The sequence below is a fragment of the Arvicola amphibius genome, chromosome 7 (assembly GCF_903992535.2).
Source record: "Arvicola amphibius chromosome 7, mArvAmp1.2, whole genome shotgun sequence".
NCBI lineage: Eukaryota > Metazoa > Chordata > Mammalia > Rodentia > Cricetidae > Arvicola > Arvicola amphibius.
In genome coordinates this window covers 4,748,013-4,770,816 of record NC_052053.1, presented here as the reverse complement: position 1 = coordinate 4,770,816, position 22,804 = coordinate 4,748,013, and the positions used below count along the sequence as shown (strand labels likewise).

Genomic DNA, 22,804 nt, shown 5'->3' with positions numbered 1-22,804 from the left:
GCGGCCCTAACGGTGAGGAGCGTTTCCGCCATTTTTGAAAACCGGGAAGGTGCCCGCTGTAGGCAGGGCGGCCGTGGCGATGGCAGCGTTTGCCGTGGATCCCCAGGCGCCCACGCTGGGTGAGTGAAGGAGCCGCCGCCTCCCTAGTGGCCCAAACCGCGCGCCGGGGACGGGGAGGCGGCCGTCGCGCGCCACGGAGGGAGCGGGAAGCGCCGCGCTCGGTGCCGGCGCCCGGCCCCGGTGCGGTCTCCCTCCCCGGCGCCCCGAGAGCGTGCACCGGGGTGGGCGGTCACCCCCGGGTCTTTCAGGAAAGGAGTCGGTGTGTGGAGCGGGGAGCATGGCCTAGAGCCAGCCTGGCTGCCCCCTCCGCCGCCCTTTGCTTGGGAATGCGGCTCTGTCGCAGGACTCTTGGGTCTAAAAGTTTATCCCATTATTGGTTGGGGGAAACTTCCCGAAGATGCCGTAGGAAAACAGTCTAGCGTTTTGTGAGTAATGACAGCGGTCGTATTTTTACAACAGAAAACAAAACAACCACTTTACAGTTGCAAAGACTCACAGGATTGGTTTATAGCTTTCTGAGCTGGAAAAAGAGCAAGCGTGGCATAGTGTGCAGAATTAACTCTGTAGATTAAATGACATGTCATGCTTGCCATGTTTTGGGTAAAAAGTTTTAAGAATAGCAGGGCGGCCGGGCGGTGGTGGCGCACGCCTTTAATCCCAGCACTCGGGAGGCAGAGGCAGGTGGAGCTCTGAGTTCGAGGCCAGCCTGATCTACAGAGTGAGTTCTAGGACAGCCAAGACTGTTACACAGAGAAACCCTGTCTCGAAAAACCAAAAAAAAAAAAAAAAAAAAACCCTATAATGTTATAAATGTAGATAAGTAGATACACTGTTGCATTAAAACTTGTGCCCAGGTATTGATCTAGGTATTTTTTTTCATATTACCTTAGAGATTAGGAAATTTCATTAGTAGGTCCAGGTTTTCTGTTCAGCGATGACATTTTGGAGTGCATGTTTGTTGAGGTAGTACATACTGTGAGCAAGAACGTCCTTGTATCTGGCCCAGCCAAGTCTTTGATGTCCCCTAATAGTAACTGCTGAGGTTCATGCGGCACGGTTTCCAGGTATCTGCTGGTATGGCGTTCTCCCATTCCATCTTCTCACACGCTCTCGCTGAGGACCACAGTGTGGCACTTAATATTTTGGGGCAGAGACTGAGAAGTGACACTTAAGACATGCAGGATGCCAGGATGCAGCCCTTACTCTGTTAAGCCGTGAAGGGATGGTTAGTGACAGTCTGACTTCCTACTCCTTCACTATGTATTTAGGGGACCGAGTTTTCCTTGACCTAAGTGGATTTTTCTTTATGTAATGTGCAAGTGGATGCATGTGTGCGTGTGTTTTGGGGACTGAATTTAGGCTTAGTGGCAAGGGCTTTTACCCAGTGTGCCACCTCACCAGCACTTGACCTAATTCTTAGACTTGTCATGTTGTAATTTCCCTACCCCTTTGTAGATGGAAGAATGAAGGTAGTTTGCATTGTTACCTTGTATTTTGCTACTGTAGTTTTCTAAGTATCTGTTCAGAATATGCCTTTTTTGAGACATCTGGTTTGAGTTTACTGTTCTTTTGAAATAGGTAGTAGCATCATGTAATTAGTACTTCACAAAAGAATTACAATATAGCTATTTTTCTTTACACCTTATTTTGATACTTGTTTTACCCTTCTGAATTACTTTGGTTTTCCCCTCTTTAAACTTACATTGTTAATATGTAGGTCTACAATAATGAAAAAAGGGGAAAGAATAAGTAATTGAAAGCTTTGATTAGCAGAAAACAAGTATTTAGGCTATGTAGAAGTTAAGCAATAGTTGGCAAAACCCACATAGCTATTAATGTCAAACACCAAACTTCTTTGATACGATAAATCGTACAAAGGCTTACTCCCTAAGCCAGAAAATTAGGTGCTCATCAGCAGAAATGCAAATTCTCCATTGCCACTTTACTAAGGTTGTGGTATTATAGGATGGTGGTAATTAGCCATCAGCTCAAGGCTTATACTTGTTACTATTCTAATAATGTGAGTCGATTCTACGCTTACGCCCATTTTGTTAAGAGACCCTGAGCCCACATCTCTATCTATCCTGTGCTTTTCTTATAGCTTAAATTTGAAATTCAGCTGTAGTTTCCTTATCTTCATAATGGGAATAACCATAGCTGCCATTTGAGGAGGTTACATTTTTTAAATGTGTATGTTTTTGTTTTATGTGCATGGGTGTTTTGCCTACATTTATTTCTGTGTACCACAAGTGTGTCTGGTGTCTAAAGAAGCCACAAGAGGGTTTTAGATTCCATGAAACTGGAATTTTGTGAGCTGCTATGTGGGTACTGGGAATGGGTCCTCTGGAACAGTAGTCAGTACTTTTAACCACTGAGACTTCTCTTCAACCCTAGAAGATTAATTTTGAGTTGATGCTTATGAAGTGTTAGATCTCTCTTTAGATTGGTTTTATTTTAGAGAAACTTTTGTTGATTATAGTTCTCCAAATGATTTTTCTAATAAATGATAATGATCTGAAAGTAAGTTTTACCACTACTCTCAATGTCTTCCTGAGTTAAAGGCAAGTTGCAACCTTATTAGTGTAATGTGTGCATGATTACCTTATTACTGAAACAATGCACAGTTTGATGTGTAGAAAGAAGAGATTAAACCCATTGTTTCTGATTGGTCAAAATTTGCATAAAATTGGCGTATTCTCCTTGCTTTTGGTTGCACAGTATAAACTATGGGAAATATTTTCTGCTTGGAGATTTCTTTTAAGATAATAAGGGTTTCAAATGATGCTTTTAAACAAGTAAAATAATATAACCAGGACCATCTGCCAAAGATGACCATTGCGGGCTGGATGGGCCACGTCCTGGGCTGCTCTCTGGTGTGGTGAGAACGAGGGAGCACCACTGTGAGGACACTTCTACGTTTTTGAAAGAATCCTTAGTTGCTTTTAAAGTAGATTCAACTATAGTTCATAATATTTTAGATTGTTTTAAGTTATTCAACTTTTATCATAAATTGCTCTATTTGTTAGATATGATAACAGAAATGGCATTATTTCACTTTTTGATTAATTTAGGATCTGAACCAATGATGCTGGGTTCACCGACATCTCCGAAGACAGGCGTTAATGCCCAGTTCTTACCTGGATTTTTAATGGGGGATTTACCAGCTCCAGTGACTCCACAGCCTCGATCAATTAGTGGCCCATCCGTAGGAGTAATGGAAATGAGATCACCTTTGCTCGCAGGTGGGTTAATTGCTAATAGTAGTATCATGGTATATCAGTATTCCTAGTAGAATTTCAGAGATGTAATGGTGCAGCATTCTCGCTTACCAATACATTATTAATTTTAAAATACTTCTATTATAAAGTTATACCCTAGCCCAGTTTGGTGGTGAGCCCTATCATCCCAGCACCTAGGAGGCTGGTGCAGGAAGTTTGTGAGTTCAAGGTCAGTGTGGGCCACGTAGGGCAATTTAGGCAAGCTGGGCCCTGAAAAAGCCTGTTTAAAAGCCATAAATATAGCCAGGCGTGGTGGTGAAAGCCTATAATCCATCATTTAGGAAATAGAGCAGTAGTATTAGTAATTCAAGGACATTCTTCCCCACCTAGTGAGTTGGAGGTCAGCTTGAGCAGTAGATCACCTGTCTAAAAACAATAAAATATAAAACAATAAGCAGCTACTGTAAAACCCAAAAGAAATTAAGCTATACTTAAGTGGTGAGCTAGGCTGAATGCTAATCATTTTATATTTACTTCGTTAAAGAAAAATGGCCGGGTGGTGGTTGCACGCGCCTTTAATCCCCACACTTGAAAGACAGGGGCAGGCGATACTCAGGAGTTCAAGGCCAGCCTGGTCTACAGAGCAAGTTCCAGGACAGGCAAGGCTATAAATACACAAAAAGGAAATCCTGTTTCAGACAACAACAACAGTTTCAACAAAATAGGTAGTAATAGTTCCATTTTTCAAAACAGTGTTTCAGAAGAGGAATCTGAAGCTAAGTAATGATGACAATACTTGCTCTCTAGTGACAGCATGATGCCAAGCACAGCTGAATCTCTTTCCGTCGTCTGGGCTCTGAGTAACTGGACTACTGTTGAAACTTTGCATTTGTTTAAATAAAGGCCAGGGCTGCTTCATTGCTTAGCATTGTTTATGTCACAGAAGTCAGGTCTTTTCTGTCATTATTAAAAATGTTTCTACTATAAGAATTATGAATACAGTCTGTTTCATTTGACAATCAAATTTCTAACTGGAGTGATTTTAATTATTCAGATATATATATTCAGTGGAGTTGTTTAATATATACTTTAGGAAGAAATGAGATTACATTTTATTTGTTTTGAGACAGAGCCTAATGTGTTGTTAGTGTTGGCCTTGACCTTGTAATACATGTGATCTGCCCACCTCGGCTTCCTGGGTAGTTAGGACCAAGGGCATACGTCACCACAGTAAGTAGCTCTGGGATTGGTCACATTGTGTATTGAAATGTTAAGCATAGAGTAGAGAAAGCAACATTACCTGTGTTTTCTAAACATTGAAATTTCCAGTAGCAATTTATTCTGAAATCTTCCTTCAAAGTACAGTCTGCTGCTCACCCACATTGTGACATCACCTGGGAGCTTGTGTGGTCGTTGGTTCCATCTTGTACCTTTTGAATCAGTCTGACATCTCCCAGGAGCCCAGGTGACTCTTACACATACTAAAGGCTGAATCATTCTAGGAAATAAAGAGTTTGTTATTTCAAAACCGTAAATTAAACATACCCGAGAAGAAAGATGAATGGTTAGCTTGCTTTTTCACCTGACTGCTTTTTGTACACACAGGGGGGTCACCACCACAACCAGTCGTGCCTGCTCCTAAAGATAAAAGCGGAGCTCCACCGGTTAGAAGTATATATGATGACATTTCCAGTCCAGGACTCGGGTCGGCACCTTTGACTTCAAGAAGACAGGTGACACACAAGTTCTCATGCTCCATGATTAGTCATTGTGTTTTTGTGTGCTTACACAGTGAGGTCAGTAATTAGAAAGTTCCCTGATGCCTGTTCTGAAGGAACCATAAGCATAGTATAAGCAAGTACATATATACTCAATTATCATGAAATGCACTTAAAGTGTTCAAAATTCTAAGGTGGGCATGGTGGCATACACCTATAGGCCCTGCACTTGGGAGATTGAGGCAAGGCAAGAGGACCACTGGCTTGTCCTATATAGCAAGATCCTATAGTAGCAAAAAAGGCAGTAGACACTGGATTGTTTTCGCTCTTAAGTGATTCTGTGGTTTTTATAGTTATGTCTTATTAACCTGTCCATGTTCCCAGCCTGATTATTGTAAATGTAGAGTGTTATTAGGGTTTTAAGTCGTTCTATTTGCTTAAGCTTAAGATTTATGCATTCTTTTCTAGGGAAAAAATTAAAATGAAAATTCAGGGTTGTATTTGGAGGTTGAGTATTTAATAATGATTTGAGAGCTTTGTTGCTGGTGGTTTTGAGGCTGGCCTGGAACTTTCACAGATAACGCTGTCTCTACTCCCAAGTGCTGGACTTAACGGTGTCTGCCAGCATGCCTGGCCTGAGAGTTTTGTTTTATTAATTTTTATTTACATAAAACCATTATCCTTTTATAGATATCCAGTCCTTATTTTACTAAAAAGCTGCTTTAGTATGTTCTTTCTGTAGGTGTTCTGATGATTCTCAGGTATGTGAATGCCTGACTTGCATGTGTGCCATTCTTAATGGACAGTGCTCTTCTGGGTTTGCTAAATCTAGAACATCCTGAATAGGGACCATTCTGCAAGTTAAGTAAAGCTGATGTGAAGTTTGGAATGAGAATCACTGCTTCTTCTGGATTTATGACCATTTGATTCTGCTGCATGAGAAGAACTAGCATTAGTTCTTACCTTATTTGAAATGTTTAAAGGAGTTGTAGATCATAGCACAGAAAGATGGTTTTGACTTTGAAGTCACACAGACCGTTTGTGCATGGTTAGAACTTGTGTTAACTTAGCACTCTTGCTTTCATGCAGACAAACATCTCAGTGATGCAGAGTCCTCTTGTTGGAGTCACAACTCCAGTGACTGGTGAGTCCTCGTCCTAAACTCTGCTCTCGGCTCTGATGGTTGCCAGCAGTCTTACTCCAGATTTAGGGACTTTCTGACGTCCTTTAGAAAGGTGATGCTTTGTATAGCTTGCTTTCTGAGTTTATAGATAGGATAGTTTACCAAAAGTATTAAGAATTTAAAAATGCATACCTAATAGACTTTTGAAGTATTTCCTGAGTTATTAAAAACTATATAAAGAGTTGTTGCAGCTGGAATGAACACTCAGGTCAACATACAGGTGTTTTTAGTGTATTGATACCACGCTGTAATCTAACAGCCGCTGAGTGTAATCCCTGGTTTTTTAACAACAATTTAATTACTGTCAGTATCATCCTTAGGACATGATCCTTTATATGTGTTTACTATTCTCATTGAATGTGTATTCAGCTGCCCAGCATTAAGCTGTGTGACACAGAACACAGTAGATAATCCTCAAAACACTGGCTACAGGATTTATGTTTATAAACAATAAGCAGATTATAAAGTTCATTAGAAGCTAATGCATTTTGTGTAGAGGAAAGGGTGGGACTTAAAGTTTTGTTTTGTTTTTTAGGGGGACAGGGTCTTGCTGAGTAGCTCAGGCCCACCTGCTTCAGGCTCTTGGGTGTTAGGATTACAAATGTGCTGCCTCTTCTGTCTGGACTTGGAGTTCTGTAGAGTAGTATGTTAGCTTACTGTTGGCACTTTTTTAGTTATCGTAAGCTGAATAATGGCTTGAGCCATTATTGTGGTGCAGTTTTCAAGGTCAAGAGCATGCCGTAGTTCTTAGTGGACTAACGAGGGCATTGAAAGGGTTCTGTTAAGTTAGAGCAGCTTTCTGTTTCTAGAGGTGGCTCACATTTCTTGGCTGATGTGTTGGGACTAAAGGTGTATGCCACCACCTTTTCCCTCCGTTCTTCTTTCTCTTCTTCTGTGTATCTTACTTTCCCTTTTACTCTGTGGCTTGTTCTTTAGCTGGGTGGCTGGCCCCGATGTCCTCTTCTCCTTGTTCTCTCTTGCTCCTCCCTCTTTTTCCAGATTTTTCCTATCTCTACTCTCTGCCTGCCAGCCCTTCCTATCCTTTCTCCTGCCTCACTATTGGCCTTTCAGCTGTTTATTAGGCCATCAGGTGTTTAGACAGGCAAAGAATCACAGGTTCACCGAGCTAAATGCAGCATAAACAAAAGCAACACATTCTTACATTGTTAAACAAATGTTCCAGAGCATAAACAAATGTAACACACCTTAAAATAATATTCCACAGCCAGGCGGTGGTGGCATATGCCTTTAATCCCAGTACTCGGGACGCAGAGGCAGGCAGATCTCTGAGTTTGAGACCAGCCTGCTCTACAAGAGCTAGTTCCAGAACAGCTAGAACTGTTACACAGAGAAACCCTACCTTGAAAAACCAATAAATAAATAAGTAGAGAAAAAAAAAGAAAAAAGGAAAAAAATATTCTACATCACGGAATGAGTAAAAAGGAATAGTTTTTGGAAAGATCTAGCAGATATACTGACTTAGGCACAGCTAACAGTAAGTAAGATACAGAAAAGGTAGTTGATGAGAAACTTGAGAAAACAGACTTTGCTTAGAGCTATTTTCTTAGTTCCTATACTTAGTGCTAATAAATGTTCCTTTCTTGCTTAACTGTAGGTTTCTGATGTTGCAGCTTTCATGGAGTGATGTCCTATGCTGTAGGGCATGAGTTCTTTGTGTGTGCTTATGCTTCCTTACCATAACACCTCTGGTGGGGATTGGAATGGGAATGGCCCCTACCAGCTCTTATGGTTGAGTACTGGCTCCCCTGCTGGTGGCATCGTATAGGAAGGATCAGGAGCCATGGCCTCAGCACTAGGGGTGGTGAGGTTTCCAGAGACCCATACCGTTTCAATGTGCTCTCTGCCTCTCAGCTGCTGCTCTGTAGTAGGGAGGCTGCTTGTTTTTCTCTGGCTGCCCAGCCCTGAAATAACCACACAGAAACTGTATTAATTAAATCACTGCTTGGCCTATTAGCTCTAGCTTCTTATTGTCTAGCTCTTACATCTTAATTTAACCCATTTCTATTAATCTGTGTATCACCATATGGCTGTGGCTTACCAGCAAGGTTCGGCCCACTCTGTCTCTGGCAGGGCTACATGGATTCTCCTGACTCTGCCTTCTTTCTCCCAGCATTCAGTTTAGTTTTCCCCACCTAGTTCTGTACTGCCTTGCTATAGGCTCAAAGCAGTTCCTTTATTCATTAGCCAATAAAAGCAACACATATCACAGAAGGACTTTCCACACCACTGCTCCAGCTGCCAGCCCTCAGGTCTTTATTCCACCCCCACCCCCCATAGACTTGGACCTCTGGAACCATAGATCTAATTCAACTTTGTTTTATAAGTTGCCATGGTTATGGTGCTGTATTACAGAAATAGAGTAATAAAATCTTCCCTAGCTTTCTTCTTACGAGGATAGGTGCCAAGAATGTTTAGTGTTCTGAATTATCTTGGCTACTCTAGCTGTGCATTCACATCTTTGAGGCCTGTTTTACTGTAGTAGCCACAGATTTACTATCCCAGAGGACTATCACTTAGCTAACCACACATGCTGATTTTGCTAAGTTTTAAAATGTAGCTATATTTCCTTTAGGTAGTTTATGATATATCTATACTCTTCTAAGAATGGCTTAATTTCAGTTTAGAGATTACTGAAGGAGGTCACGGTAGGAAGTCCAGTAGAAATCAGGGAGGAAGGCTGCCTGCTTGCACATCCATATTCAACTGCTTTCCTTATGCACACCAGGACACCCACATCATTTAACAATCAAGGACGTTCCCTACAGAAATGACCACAGGCTAATCTGATCTGGGCAATTCCTCACTTGAGACCCCCTCCTCACGTGACTCTAGACTGGTCAAGTTGCCAGTACGGCTTAGTAGGACAAAAACGCCTTTTTTCCCTTTAGTCCACCTTTTTTCTTCTCTTTTAATTTTGTTGGCAGTGTTGAAGATTGAACCTAGAGCACAGTGTGTCCTAAGCAAAGTGTTCTACCAGTGTTCCGTCTCCAGTGTTAATCTATTTTCTCTGTGCCATTTGCTCCTTGAAGCAAGCCTTCTGTTGCTATGATACATGCTTATCTTTTTTATAAAATGGCCAGCTACAAGTGCTGGTTTTATTTGTTTCTTTTTACGCTGAGACCGTAACTTTCCCGGCAGTTGCTGGTTCAGAATGTGAACAGCTCTTTCTAGTTTGCCTTCTTCTAGTTGTGTGTCTTCCATTTTCTTTTTGGTGAAACACACATTTGAGTAGTTTTACCATAAAGCTTGCAGAATAAGTAAAACACAAAACTTAGGGTAGAAATGCTTCTTTGTAATCTTCTTTATGCTTGAGATTGAAATTGAAGAGACAGGTTCCTTTGTCTTCTACTTTCCAGTGTTCTGTGGAAGTTATCTGCCATGATGATTTGTGTGGTTGGGAGAAAAACGTAGGATCTCTGCGTGTCTGTGTTTTCAGTTCACAGGGTGCTTTGCTGTTTTCCCTGGGAGACATGATCCTTTAGTTAAGGTGCGTCCTTGAGTTCGAGGAACATCCTTCCTGGATCTTAGGAGCTTGCTTTCTTTTGCTTTCTCTCTTTGGGGAATGCCTTTTTGTTTGTATTTGGATCCCTGGGAGATTTGTAATTCTGTTTTTCTCTTCTCCATCACTATCCGTATTTGTATGCTGCCTTTTCAGATTTCCTCAATGAGTCTTTCTTCTGTTACTTCTTAACTTCCATAGTCTTCTTTTGTTTTTCTGAATGAACTTAGAAATGTAACATCCTATTCTTTCTTTAACGATGTCTTAGCTGCTGACTCTTTTTAATTCCCGTTCTGTTCCTCTCTCTTTTTTTTGTACTTATTTTCTCTTTTGTCATTGTTGAAGCAATGAACATGTAGGAAAAAGCTAGGTATGCGGAATCTTTTGCATAGCTGGGGTCCCATTGGTTGGAATTGGGGGCAAGATTAATTAATTCTTACTGCACTGCACAGTAGGAGAATTGGATAATACGCTGAATGTTTTGTGAAGGGCTAATTGGAGGTCAGTTTCAGATTATGTAGCCCTCCCTCTTAATTTTTCTCTCAAAGAAAAGTCTTAAGGAACTTCAAAGTTGCCTGGCTGGTGTTCTGAGTACAAACAGGCAAATTTCCCTTTTCATTAAATAGATTGTCACTTTACCCTCTCATTGTCTCTTCTGTGAGTGGGCTCATTGATTTTTTTTTTCCCCCGAGATAGGGTTTCTCTGTAGTTTTGGAGCCTGTTCTGGAACTAGCTCTTGTAGACCAGGCTGGTCTCGAACTCACAGAGATCCGCCTGCCTCTGCCTCCCGAGTGCTGGGATTAAAGGTGTGCGTCACCACAGCCCGGATTGGGCTCATTGATTTTTGAGGTGTTTAGCTTTCTTTTCTCCCCCCCCCCTCCTTCCTTCCTTCCTTCCGTTTTTTTTTTTTTGTTTTTTGTTTTGTTTTTTTTTTTTTTGAGATGGGGTTTCTCTGTAACATTTTTGGCTGTCTGGAAATTTGCTCTGTAGAGCAGGATTACCTTGAACTCACAGAGAACTGCCTGCGCCTCTGCCTCCCGAGTGCTGGGATTAAAGGTGTGCACCACTATACCATACACTTGGGCTTAGCTTTCTTTTCTTCAGAGATGAAATCTTTGGTCTCACTGGGTTGGGAGCCAGGCTGTTCTGGAAAGATGGAACTTCATTTGAGAAAATGCCTCCGTCAGATTGGCCTGTAGGCCAGTCCATGGTGCAGTTCCATGATTAATGGTTGATGGGAGGGTCCAGCTCCTGAGCTGGTGTCTCTGGTTCTGTAAGGAAGCCGGCAGAATAAGCCATGGGGAGCAGACCAGGAAGAGGTTCTCCTCCAGGATCTTCAGAGGCCCAGCACCTCATTCCTGTTATATGCCTCAGGTTAGTTTTCCTTAGTTTAACAAGGAGCCTTTCACAGCTCAGCCATCTCTCCAGAGTCTCACATGTTGTGTTTTAAATGTCTCATTCAAGGAAGAAAAGACTTAGCTGCTGTTTTAGTTTAGAATACTGCCATAAAAGTGAGGGAGAAAGGGTTATTTGACAGTTCACGTTAGAGTCTATCATGGGGGAGTCAGGACAGCTGTGTATTGACACTAAAAGACTTAGACTGTTACTAGGTGTCTGAGGGAGTCGAGGTGTTGTCCGCTGTCCAGGGTGCATCTGGATACAGTGAGCATCAGGTCTTACACTGTAAGGGAAGCACCCCCCCCCCCCCCCGTTCATCCTCACTGCAGACACGGGCTGCAAGGTAGAGCATATTCAGCACTGTCATATCCTCACATGGGTTGGTATAAATGGGCTTACCAAAATAAGTCTAAGGCTTGATAATTTATGTGAAGGACTCTCAGGAACCATTCCAACTGCTACTGTTAGCTGTCTGGAGTGACCATGAGTCGCTTTGCTAGTATGAGCTATTAGGTTCAATCTGAGGCGTTTACCATGACACTTGTCTTTTTGGAGAAAGTTCCTAGGTGTAGGTATTTCTTCCTGGGAACAGAACAGAGGCCCCATTGTACACTGAGCTGAGGCATAGTTCTTAATCACACACCTGTGCTGCTCGTGTTCATGGTAAGAAGGTGTCATGGCCAAAACTTTCATTGTTCATTTGTCATATCCTTTGGAAATTTCTTGTAATTTTTTTTTTTGTTTTCATTTAGTTTGAAATAATTGGGTCTGTTCTATAATTGAAAGGTAATAAGGGCTTTTGCCCTCTCTTTAATCTGGTTTTATGAAGGACATTTGGATAGTGATTTACCAAGGAAGCTAAGTATACTCTAGTCTGATGTGGTTTGATAGGTACATTTTATTTTTATCTTACACAGAATAGAGTATTGGTACCAGAAGTTTGATTTAAAAGAAGTAAAATCAGAGGAGCAATTAAATATTAACTTGGAGGAGAGCAATTATATTAAACTTATGTAAATGCTTTTCGATTAGTATAAGTAATTACATTTTTTAGATTAGTTGACAAGGCAAAAATTAGATTGCTTATTCATTTGAGACTTAATTTTGACTTGTCTTTTTAAAGGTCATAATGGTTGTCTCAACTTAAGCCTTAATTTAATTTCTTGCTTGAAGGTTATTACATGATATAGCATAACTAAACTGTATATTAATGGTTATACAGGGCATAAAAAATTGAATTGGCTTCAGGTTTTCTACTAATGTACCTTTTATTGTCTTTGGCTTATTAAAGGCATATCTTTGTAGAAAGAATTAATTAGATTTTAAAGGGATGGTTGCTTAGGCTTATTTGTTTATGTTTGCGACAGAGTATCATTGTGTAGTCCTGGCTGGCCTGTAATTTGCTATTTAGACCAAACTGGCCTTGAACTCACAGAGATCCTCTTGCCTTTGCCTCCCAAGTGCTGGGATTAAAGATGTACCACTATACCTGGGGAGGGGGGGGAGGGGGAGTGGGAGTGTAAATATACATGTAAAAATAGTGCCTATAGAGTCCTGAAGAGGTCATTGTCAACTTTTAATATACTTTGCCCTTTAAACTAAGATCTTTGTTTTAAAATAAGCTCATGTGTTTATATTGGTAGCTAACTTCCTAACTTTACTAATATAGGGCAAAGCATGTTTAGTCCAGCAAATATTGGTCAGCCACGGAAGACGACACTATCTCCTGCCCAGTTGGATCCTTTTTATACTCAAGGAGATTCTCTGACTTCAGAAGATCACCTCGATGATACTTGGGTGACTGTGTTTGGGTAAGGATTATGGACCTTATAAAAAACTACCCCACCCCAGTGTTTGTTGATATTGTTGAAAGACTTGGCCAGCAAACACACACACACTTACAACTAGATTCCACAGTTATGAACAGCTGGCAACATTTACCTTGTTGCCTTTTCTGTTGCTGGTGTGTTTCATACTGAATTGCAGACAGCAGCGTGTGTCATCTTGTGCATGCCGTCCACATCCTGGATATTGTTAGCTAGAACTTAATTTTTGACTTATAAAAACCATTTTGCATGCTCTTCCCAAATCATTTCCTAGTTGTGAAAGGCAAGACCTTCCCTTTAGATTCAGGATCCCCTTTATGCATTTTCTAGGGGCTCCTGTGTTTTGGTAGTCTTCTTAGCTGGCTTGAGCTGGCACTGCTGAGATTCGTTTATGTTCTGTGTGACAAAAATGGCACCCTCTCATCAGTATTTAATAGTAGAAATAGGATGGTACTTGCAGCATAATAACTTTTGTTGCCGAAATAATGTAAGCACCTCAGAGACAGCAGTAAATCTTTACTTACCCAGATGAGGAAAACGGATTAGAGATAGCAAAGTGGATTCTTTAGAGATTCATAACTCATTAAATAGCAAGAACTTGAGCAGAAACAGAGGCCTTTTGATTCCAATTTGGTCTTTACACTAAACCACATAACAGATTATTTCTCAAAAGTGTGATTGCCAGCCGGGCGGTGGTGGCGCACGCCTTTAATCCCAGCACTCGGGAGGCTGAGGCAGTGGATCTCTGTGAGTTCAAGGTCAGCCTGGTCTACAAGAGCTAGTTCCAGGACAGGCTCCAAAGCTACAGAGAAACCCTTCCTCGAAAAACAAAAACAAAACAAAACAAAAAGTGTGATTTGGGCCTTACTATGTTGGTTTTGGGAATAGACTATATAGACATAACACATAGGGTTCCTTGAAGGAAGAATAAATAGTGGATATTAAGTGTTTATTTGGCTTTATACATTTAACTTATTTTAACATTTAAAAATTCAGAAGGTGTGTGGGAGTGCATGGTGGAAAGTGTCACGTCCTGTTTTGCCCTCTGCTGTAACTGGCCTTTCCCTTTGGGGCAGGGTGGCTGCTGCTTTGAAGAGATTTTCATGTTACTGGCTGCTGTAGTGAGAATAGGGCAGCTGCCTCCCTTTGTTTGCTTGGAAACCTTGCAAAGCCCCATGTCCCTGGCATTTGAGCTGACTACTTGATTTTGCTTTTCAATAAGTGTGCTTATCATTTCTTAGTCTGGTTTTTGGGTTCAGAAGTGTTAGTGTAACTTTAAAGATGTCTAGTAGTTAGAAAAAGTATTTGAGTTACTTCTAGTGCTTTAAAATATTTAAGATTTTATAATGCTCTATCTCATTACTTTTATGTTTTAGCTATTTTATATGTGCTTACTGAAGCATTCTTTTAAAGGAATAAGACATTTTGTTCATTTAAGGGAAGTCTTTCTCATATATGTTCTGCTTTTGCTTGTTTAACTTTGTCAGTTTGGAGTCATAGTAAAAAATAAACAAAATATCCATTGTCATAAATGATCATTTTAAAAGGACAAGAATATTAGATTTTCCGAAAGTCATTGTGGCGCCTAAAAACCACATTTTATTTCTTTAAATGCCATCTTCATATGCAGTCATTATCTACCTTTTCATTTTTGTGCCTTATTTATTTGGTTTTTTTTTTTTTGAATGAAAAATCTCAAACCTTGAGATACATAAATAAATAGAAATGAAATTTCAGTTCTGAGTTCAGTGTTGTATTCACATTGGAGAGTTGGTTAAGACAGGATCTCACTCTCTCCTAGGCTTCTGGCCTTGAACTCGGAGCTCCTCCTGCATCTACCGCCCGAGTGCTGGGATTAAAGGCCTGTGCCATGGCCCCTGGCTTACTTATTTTGATTTTAATGTGTTTAATTTAACCTCTCCCCTCATGCCTGTTTAGGCCTATTTAATTGAAGTTTCAGATTATATTGGTTTAAATTTGTTTCAGATATTTTTCTATACTGGTAGTAGCTCGTACTATTTTCAAATAGTAAACCACTTCATTATTCTGACTATAAAAATAATTATGCCTTATTGTAAAATATTCAGACTGTAAGACTTGATAAAGTATCCTTAAAGATATGGCTATTAAAAATTTGAATATTACCTCAAGTAATTTTGGAGTAACTTAATCATTTTCATGTGATTAATATCATTCTTGTTGATGCTAGTTTTATTTTTGAGTGTCATCCTTTTAAGTCATTTTTTGCTCTTATTGATGCCGTTTTATTTTTGAACACTAAGTTTCAGATGCTCAGTGCAGAGAGATTCGGTGTTATAATTAGAAGGGTCTCCCTTTGAGTCATGATAGCCCTAGCTTATAACTACGTCCCATAATGTGTTTTTGCAGACCTGCATCTGCCTGGCTGTGGGAGAGCTGTGGGCGTGGGGACGTAAAAGACTTTAGAGGTGGCTCTGGGAAGGGAGAATAGCCGAGTGACTGATGGACGGACTCTAGAGGAAGCGTGGTATGGTGGTTTGCTTCTGTATTGGTGATGGAAACTGACGGCTTTGTCTGGGCCATTCTTCCCCCAGGTTTCCACAAGCGTCTGCTTCTTATATATTATTACAGTTTGCACAGTATGGGAATATCTTAAAGCATGTGGTAAGGCTCGCTAATATTTTCTTCTTCAATTAAGATTTTGGTTACAGAGACAAAAGTTATAAATTGAAGAACACTACTTCTGATTGTTGTTCTAAATTTAAATTTAGTTTTTATTTTCAAAGAATCTATACAGTGGAGTGTAGAAGAGTCAAACTCAGTAGTGTTTGCTAAGAAGGAATAGTTAAAGAGTAGACTGAGAGTTTTAGGGACCTTCCTTCCTTTCTTAAATAGTCACAGCCTCCTAGAATTAACCATATGTCTCATATTACATTAATGTTTTTCTCTTAAGCTTTATGGGCAGAGGAAGTGGGGAGTCCAGATCTGCTGGAGCCCCGTTAAGAGCTCTTTATCTTACAGCAGCCTCTAGAGATGCTTGTCCCATACTCAGGTCTTGCCCAGATTGCATTTCTATTAATTCAGTTCTACACAAAGTCATGTTCATGAATATAGCGTTTTAAAATTTCATAATAGTTGTTAATATAACTTCTGTAGGAAATAATTCTTTTGAGAGTTCCTTTTACTTTTAGGCAATATTTGCCACACGTTCTATTTTAGAGAATTGAGATCTGGGTAGGGATTATTGAAGTTTTTTCCATAGGATCTTTCTGAATTTTAATATGCAGCTTTTTACAGGGTACCAAATAACAAAATTGAAAGTTAGTTTTGTCCTTGTGTTTGTATGTTTGTCTGGGCTCCACACCTTAAGTAATAACTGTGTTCTTTGCAGATGTCTAACACAGGCAACTGGATGCACATCCGTTACCAGTCTAAGTTGCAGGCCCGGAAAGCCTTAAGCAAAGATGGGAGAATATTCGGAGAATCCATCATGATCGGTGTCAAGCCGTGTATAGATAAAGTAGGTTGTAGTCGATTTAAGGGAGGTCTCAGTAGTGACATAGTGTTTGTGCCTTAGCCTCACTGTGCTTGCTTTTGTTAGTTTGAAAATGATATGTATGGTAGTATGGTACTACAGTAGGCCAGAAGTAATCACAAGATGTTAGAGGCAATATGTCCACATCCTTTCACTTTCCAAAAAAAGAGAGGTCTGCAGAGCCTAAGTAACGTGTAGAGTGTAGAGTTGTTGATCAGACCTCAGGACTGCTCAGAGTAGCACCAGGTTCAGGAAGCCTAAGGTTGGTGCTATGTCCGCATAGTGCCAGCTGATGGTGAGCCATGAGGAGCTGAAGCTTTCCTGTACTCATTTCTGCTTTACAGCTGACTTTATATGTACTTTTTCAACATGAGTAGAACTTAAACTTTTCTTTGTAGCTTAAAAAATCAGTTTGAATATACTTGAAAGTAAGTACATGCAAACCTCTATCCGAATACTACATACGAGGCACTTTATTGTTGCACTGCACACGGAATTGAGCAAAGCAGATGGTGTTTCTGTCTTAGACTCTAAGAGAAAGAAACGTGAGTCAGAAGGAGACTCAGTCTGAAGCTGTGTGGTACCCAGGACTCCGAGTCCTCTCTTCTCAGGGACAACGATGGCACAACAGCAGCTGTGCAGTTACGTGTAGAATCACTACAGTCTTCCTTTTGTTTGTCCTTGATGGCTTACCATGGAGTCTGCCTGGAGATGCTTCTAGAAGGATCCTTCTAGAAGGATACATGGATACCATATATCTTGTTCCTTTTCATCCCCATTCCCCTCTCTCATCTTCTCTGGGACCCTGTTTCTTCCAAAACATCTATTTTGCCTGGAGAGTCTTGTTCTTGTGATTTGTACTTAGACTGAGGCTGTTTGATGTGGCTGAGGGTTAGGTCTCCAACTAATTAAGGAACATACTGTCTTTTCAAAGCTAAATTTATCTGAAAACTTTATATGACCAAATCGGTTGCCTTTTTAGTAAGGTTTTCCTAAAATATTACATAGTATTAGATGGTATGTCCTGTGTCTTTTCATTTCTCCAGAGTGTCATGGAAAACAGTGACAGAGGAGCCCTGTCGTCTCCATCTGTAGCCTTCACAACACCCGTGAAGACCTTAGGCACACCAACTCAGCCCGGGAGCACTCCTAGGATCTCTACCATGCGGCCCCTTGCTACAGCCTACAAGGCCTCCACTAGCGACTACCAGGTATTAGGGGCAGCTGGAGGGCTGGGGTTAGGGGGGCTAATGTGTGTGTATAGTTAAATGTTTCCCGTGGAGGTTGAGTGCATGTGTGTTTACAGTTAAATGTTTCCTGGTGCTTTTCCTTGGTAAAACCTTCCTACTCTACACTTCCCATTTTAAAGTTAGAGTCTTGGACATTGAAACACTTTCTCTGTTGGGCTGGGACATAGCTCCGTGGTAGGCACTGATCCGGCATGTGCACAGGTGTTCGGTTTGATCTCTAGTGCTACACAGCAAGAGAACGTTTCTTAAAATATCTTGAAAGGTTTTCCCTCAGTTACAGTTGTATGCACACCAGAACCTTGATAGCATGAAAATATTAAATTTTATTAAGTCGATTATAAAATCATAAACAAAACAAAACCCCTCTTACAATGTAATAGTATCAAGAGGTGACTTGCTTTAAATATCAATGATGACAAAAATTTTCATTTTAAAAAGATTTACAGCAATTTATTACTTTCTCTGAAGAATAGTATGGAATTATAATGCTAACTTTGTTGTTATTGTCCACTACCAAAGAACTAGAATCCTGGATTTTGGCACAGGTCCTGATACCTGCACAAGTGTGTGTGCTAGTCAGATGAGTGGTCGAATTTTGTGTTAGAATCTTCTGAAATTTGGAGATCATTACAGAATTGGAATTTTTATTGTGATATATTATTTTATTTATTTATTTATTTATTTATTTATTTATTTATTTATTTTTGGTTTTTCGAGACAGGGTTTCTCTGTAGCTTTGGAGCCTGTCCTGGAACTAGCTCTTGTAGACCAGGCTGGTCTCGAACTCACAGAGATCCGCCTGCCTCTGCCTCCCGAGTGCTGGGATTAAAGGCGTGCGCCACCGCCGCCCGGCCCTATTGTGATATTTTAAATCTGTGTTTTAAATTTCTCATTTCTTGTAGTGTTTGGGTTTTCTTAGTTTTCTAACTGGAAATGTTAAATGTTAAAAATCTATATTTTATTGTCAAACACCCATAGTTGAGTTATAGAAGCTCATTTTGTTGTTTCTATTTTAAATTAGACATTAATGGTAGAATTGACTGCAATTAAAGAAACTCTTAACACATTATTTTTCTCTTCTTTGTTGTGGTCTATGTTTTAATAGGTTATTTCTGACAGACAAACACCAAAGAAAGATGAAAGTCTTGTATCCAGAGCGATGGAGTACATGTTCGGCTGGTAGTGCAGTGAGGACTGCTGGCTTCCTTGGGTTAGTTGTATAACCACTTACAGCAGTGTGGACGGCTGTCCTAGATATGTCTTTACCTCCTTTGTTTAGGAGACAGCCCGTTTGCAGCTTGCACTTTAAAGATGGCTGAGGTACACCTGAAGAAAAGATTGTGCAGATAGCATCTCGTGCTCTCTGTGATACAGTGCATGCTTAGCTCCGTGTGCTCAGCGTTGGCTGCAGTAAACTAAATGATTGAGCTGGAAGTGAGTCAGTCTCTTTAGCGGTCACGAGAAGACGGATGAATTCATGGGGAGTGACAGCTGCTTCACCAGGACACATGATTATAATTAGCAATTGGAATTACGGTCTTTAATTTAGGTAGTATTTAATATCTTGATTATCTTTTTATATATCTGGATTGTCAACTTTGATGTTCTTTTTAAAAACCACCTATTACTACTGTTTCTTAATAAACTTTGTCAATTTTTATGTGCTGAATATTTGTTTGGAAGATTGATTTATTGAATAAAAAGTTTTAAGGGTTCACTGAAATAATAGAAACATGTTATTAACTTATATCTAGAGTTCAGATTTTATTACCATTATGTTTTGTCCTACTTGATTTCTCTCTCCTTTTATTTTGTTTGAAGCATTTCTCATATTTGTTTTTATTCCAAATACTTGAATACATCAAAAATAAAAAACTGCATTTCTGTAGAGTTTTTAAGTTTGTTAATATGCAAAAGACAGATTATTTAAAATTTTTGTATCTTTCCCCAAATTAACTATCGTGTGCTTTATTCAGATCATGGTCTTAATGAGGTTTCCACGGTATTAATGGTGCCCTACACACTGTAGAGTTGAACAGTTCCCTCTCTGGTCCTCGCCACCCAACACTCTGGGCCTTGGAAAAACTGCTCTGTGAATTGTGTTGCTCTCATGGTCCAATACCTGGATTTGGTCAGTTGCTTTAGTTGTTGAGCTTGTACCTCAGTTCTTCCAAATCTTAGCCATTAGGTCTAGAGAGAATTAATTATATTCTTCTTTCATCTTTTTCATAATAATAGATACATGGTGTGGGGTTCCCCTCTGTATGCTGTGAACACCATTGGTGAATAAAGAAACTGTCTTAGGCCTGTGATAGGATAGAGTAGAGCTCGGCAGGGGAAGCCAAACTGAATGCTGGGGAAAAAGGAGGCGGAGTCAGAAGCCATGGAGACAGACATGCCGAAACCTTGCTGGTCAGCTTTGTGGTAAAATATAGAATAATGGAGATGGGTTAATTCTAGATGTAAGAGGTAGCTAGCAATACACTTAAGTAATTGGCCAAGCAGTGATTTAATTAATACAGTTTCTCTGTCTTTATTTCGGGAGTCTGGGCAGCCGGGAAACGGACAGGTGGCCTCTTTATACATACTTCCTATGAAGAGAAGAGGCATTTAATTCTAGGTGTCACCCTTTGAATGGTGCTTACCTTGAAGCCTGGCACCTTTGGAACACCCTTTGACTTCTTTGGTTAAATGTTTGAAAGCTGTGTACTGTTCACGCTTTCCTGTGGCAGTTTGGAGACAGACTTTCCAGCTGTCACATTATTGTGTTTACATTTTGGAATTATTTTATGTAGAAGAACCTTTCTCACTAGGGTTTGGTTACAATAGCATACATTTATTCAGAAATACCAATCTTACGCTTTACACTCTTCAGAGTAATATCTTGGTTCCTTGGCAGATGCTAGTGACTTTATCATCAGTGTCTTATGAACTTCAATATAATTATATACAACACACACACACACACAGAGAGAATATGCTTGTAGCTTTGAAAACAAAACATTCATTCTTTTACTATATCTTGTTCTTTTTGTTCAGATTATCTCCTTTGGCTGGTGAGATCTTCAGCAAAGGGATCTCATAAGAAAAGAAGTTTTTAATTATAAAATACAGGACATGCACCAAGCTAATGTTTTTCTTTTAATACAATTTAGAATTTAGCTTTCCTTTTTTTCTTTAACATTTGCTTCAAGTAATCAGCAGTTTCATGGGTACCTATAATGCATTCTGATCACAAGTCCTCTCTACTCTCACCCCCTCTTCACCCAGTCCCTCCACCCCTGCAAGTTTCTTTCCCACCTGTTTTTGTTTTTAATATGCACCAGGACTCCTCATCTGAGCAAGGATGTGGGCCTATCCGCTGGGACATCAGGGACTTGGCAGTGGCTGCACCACTGAAGGCAGAGCATCCCCTTCTCTAGCAGCCGTCGGCCGTAGCACACTGTGGAGGTGGAGGCACAGCCGTCCACAGTAGTGTAATGTGGAGGTGGAGGCACAGGTCCCTCTGACGAGAAGGTTGGGAGGTCCCACCGTGGGCTGCCCCTGCTGCTGTGAGGTTGTGATTCCCACAGCAGTCTTACCTGTTGCCCTGCTGTTGTGGTCTTCCTGCTCCCTCCTCTGTGATGCCCGAGTGCGCACCAGTTACTCCCCTCCACTGCTGCTGGTTGTAAAAGGCTGCCCAGGCGGAGTGTAGCTCTGGTCCCCTAGGCCAGCAGTCTGGGCTTCAGGACACTTTTATATAGTACATTTTATTAAGTCACTACACATTACAGTTGAAGCTTTCGGTTTTCTGGGGTGAAGTTTTAGATAAAAAAAAATCCTGTTTTCATTAGAACACTTTTGCACTGAAATATTTTATGTCTTGTTTCATTATACAAAGAACTCTATTCACAATAGAATTGGCTATGAAACAGGCTCACTTAGAAAGGCCTGCTTTGTTTTTATTGGATGGAGCCTTTTATTGCTTGTCTGGGCCTTTAGGAAATGTGAAATTTGTTTTTTTGGCTAGAAATATTTCTTGTGTTTGATTTTTCCCTAATACCATTTTGTATCTATCACATAACTTCCTTTACAAACCAAAGAAATCTGTAAGCAGGCTTCTGCATTTTTGAATATTGTATAATAAAGCAACAGAACCGCTATCTCCAAAGCTATCAGATGCTCAAACCAAGTCCCCCTTTAAAAGTTCAGAAACGCCGATTCACATCAGGATGGCAGAATTAGCATAGTGCTAACTTAAGAAAGGACGAAATAAAATTCCCATAGGCATGAAGGAATATCCATGAAGTCGATAAAAATTAGAATCCCTTATGTTGAATTTTAATATATTTAGAAAATAATAAACTAGAATAGCAAAACCCAAAATTTTAATAAAATATTGGAACTAAAGGTGACAAGGTCACCAAGAAAACTAAATTAGAATGAGCAAAAGATGTATTTCTTGAAGGGGAATGTGAGAAAAGTCGAGATGGCGGGCTGGGAGTGAGCTGAGGTCTCTGTCTAGCATGTGTCAGGCTGGAGACTTGACATCCGGCACTGTGCAAAGAAGTGGCAGGTGGCTTTGAAATAAAAGCAGTTGATGAAATTAGTAAGTCCTGTTTTTAATACAGAAAACAGATAGGTCATATTGTTGAATAAAAAGGGAAAAATGTGGTAATGATAAAAAACACAAGTATTTGGAAGTATGTATTGAAAGAACACCCAACTTGGCTGAGGATTTTATCCCAGAGAAAGTGACAGCAAGCTTCGGGCTTGATCATCTGGGGGAAAGCCCAGACTAAGACAGCTGCAGTCTCCAGGGAGGGAAGCAGACGAAGGTGCCCTCTAAGTTAGGGAAAATGAACAGCCTGTACATGCAGCTCCAGCAGCTCCTCAGAGCAGCTGGACAACTGGATGGCTAGTCCCACCTGTGGTCAGCGTTTTGTCTTTGCCTCACCAGACCAAGGATCTGATGAGATTCATTGTGAAAACTCAGCCAAGTGGGTAGACTTTGGAAGTTCACTGTGGCAGCAGATTCTGCTGTGCCATACAATGGTCTGTCAGTCCCTCTCTAGACTAACCCGAGCTTTCTCTGCACTGCCAGCTGTTGTGGTGAAGTACACTAAGATCCAAGGTGG

The 22,804-nt window shown here is 40.4% G+C and overlaps 1 protein-coding gene across 2 annotated transcripts; it reads left to right on the top strand.

The window, feature by feature from the left end:
• Positions 1-19,356, top strand: Nup35 (nucleoporin 35). 2 transcript variants are annotated; one of them, XM_038337425.1, is made up of 9 exons: positions 1-119; positions 3,132-3,297; positions 4,879-5,011; positions 6,086-6,140; positions 12,767-12,908; positions 15,497-15,566; positions 16,294-16,422; positions 17,484-17,648; positions 18,793-19,356. In XM_038337425.1, exons 1-9 carry the CDS (start codon positions 80-82, stop codon positions 18,868-18,870), a joined length of 978 nt encoding a protein of 325 aa, XP_038193353.1. In that variant the 5' UTR covers positions 1-79; the 3' UTR covers positions 18,871-19,356. The 2 variants fall into 2 exon arrangements, with proteins under 2 accessions (XP_038193353.1, XP_038193351.1); XM_038337423.1 differs by having other exon boundaries at positions 3,132-3,302; positions 4,884-5,011.
• Positions 19,357-22,804: the final 3,448 nt, after the last annotated feature.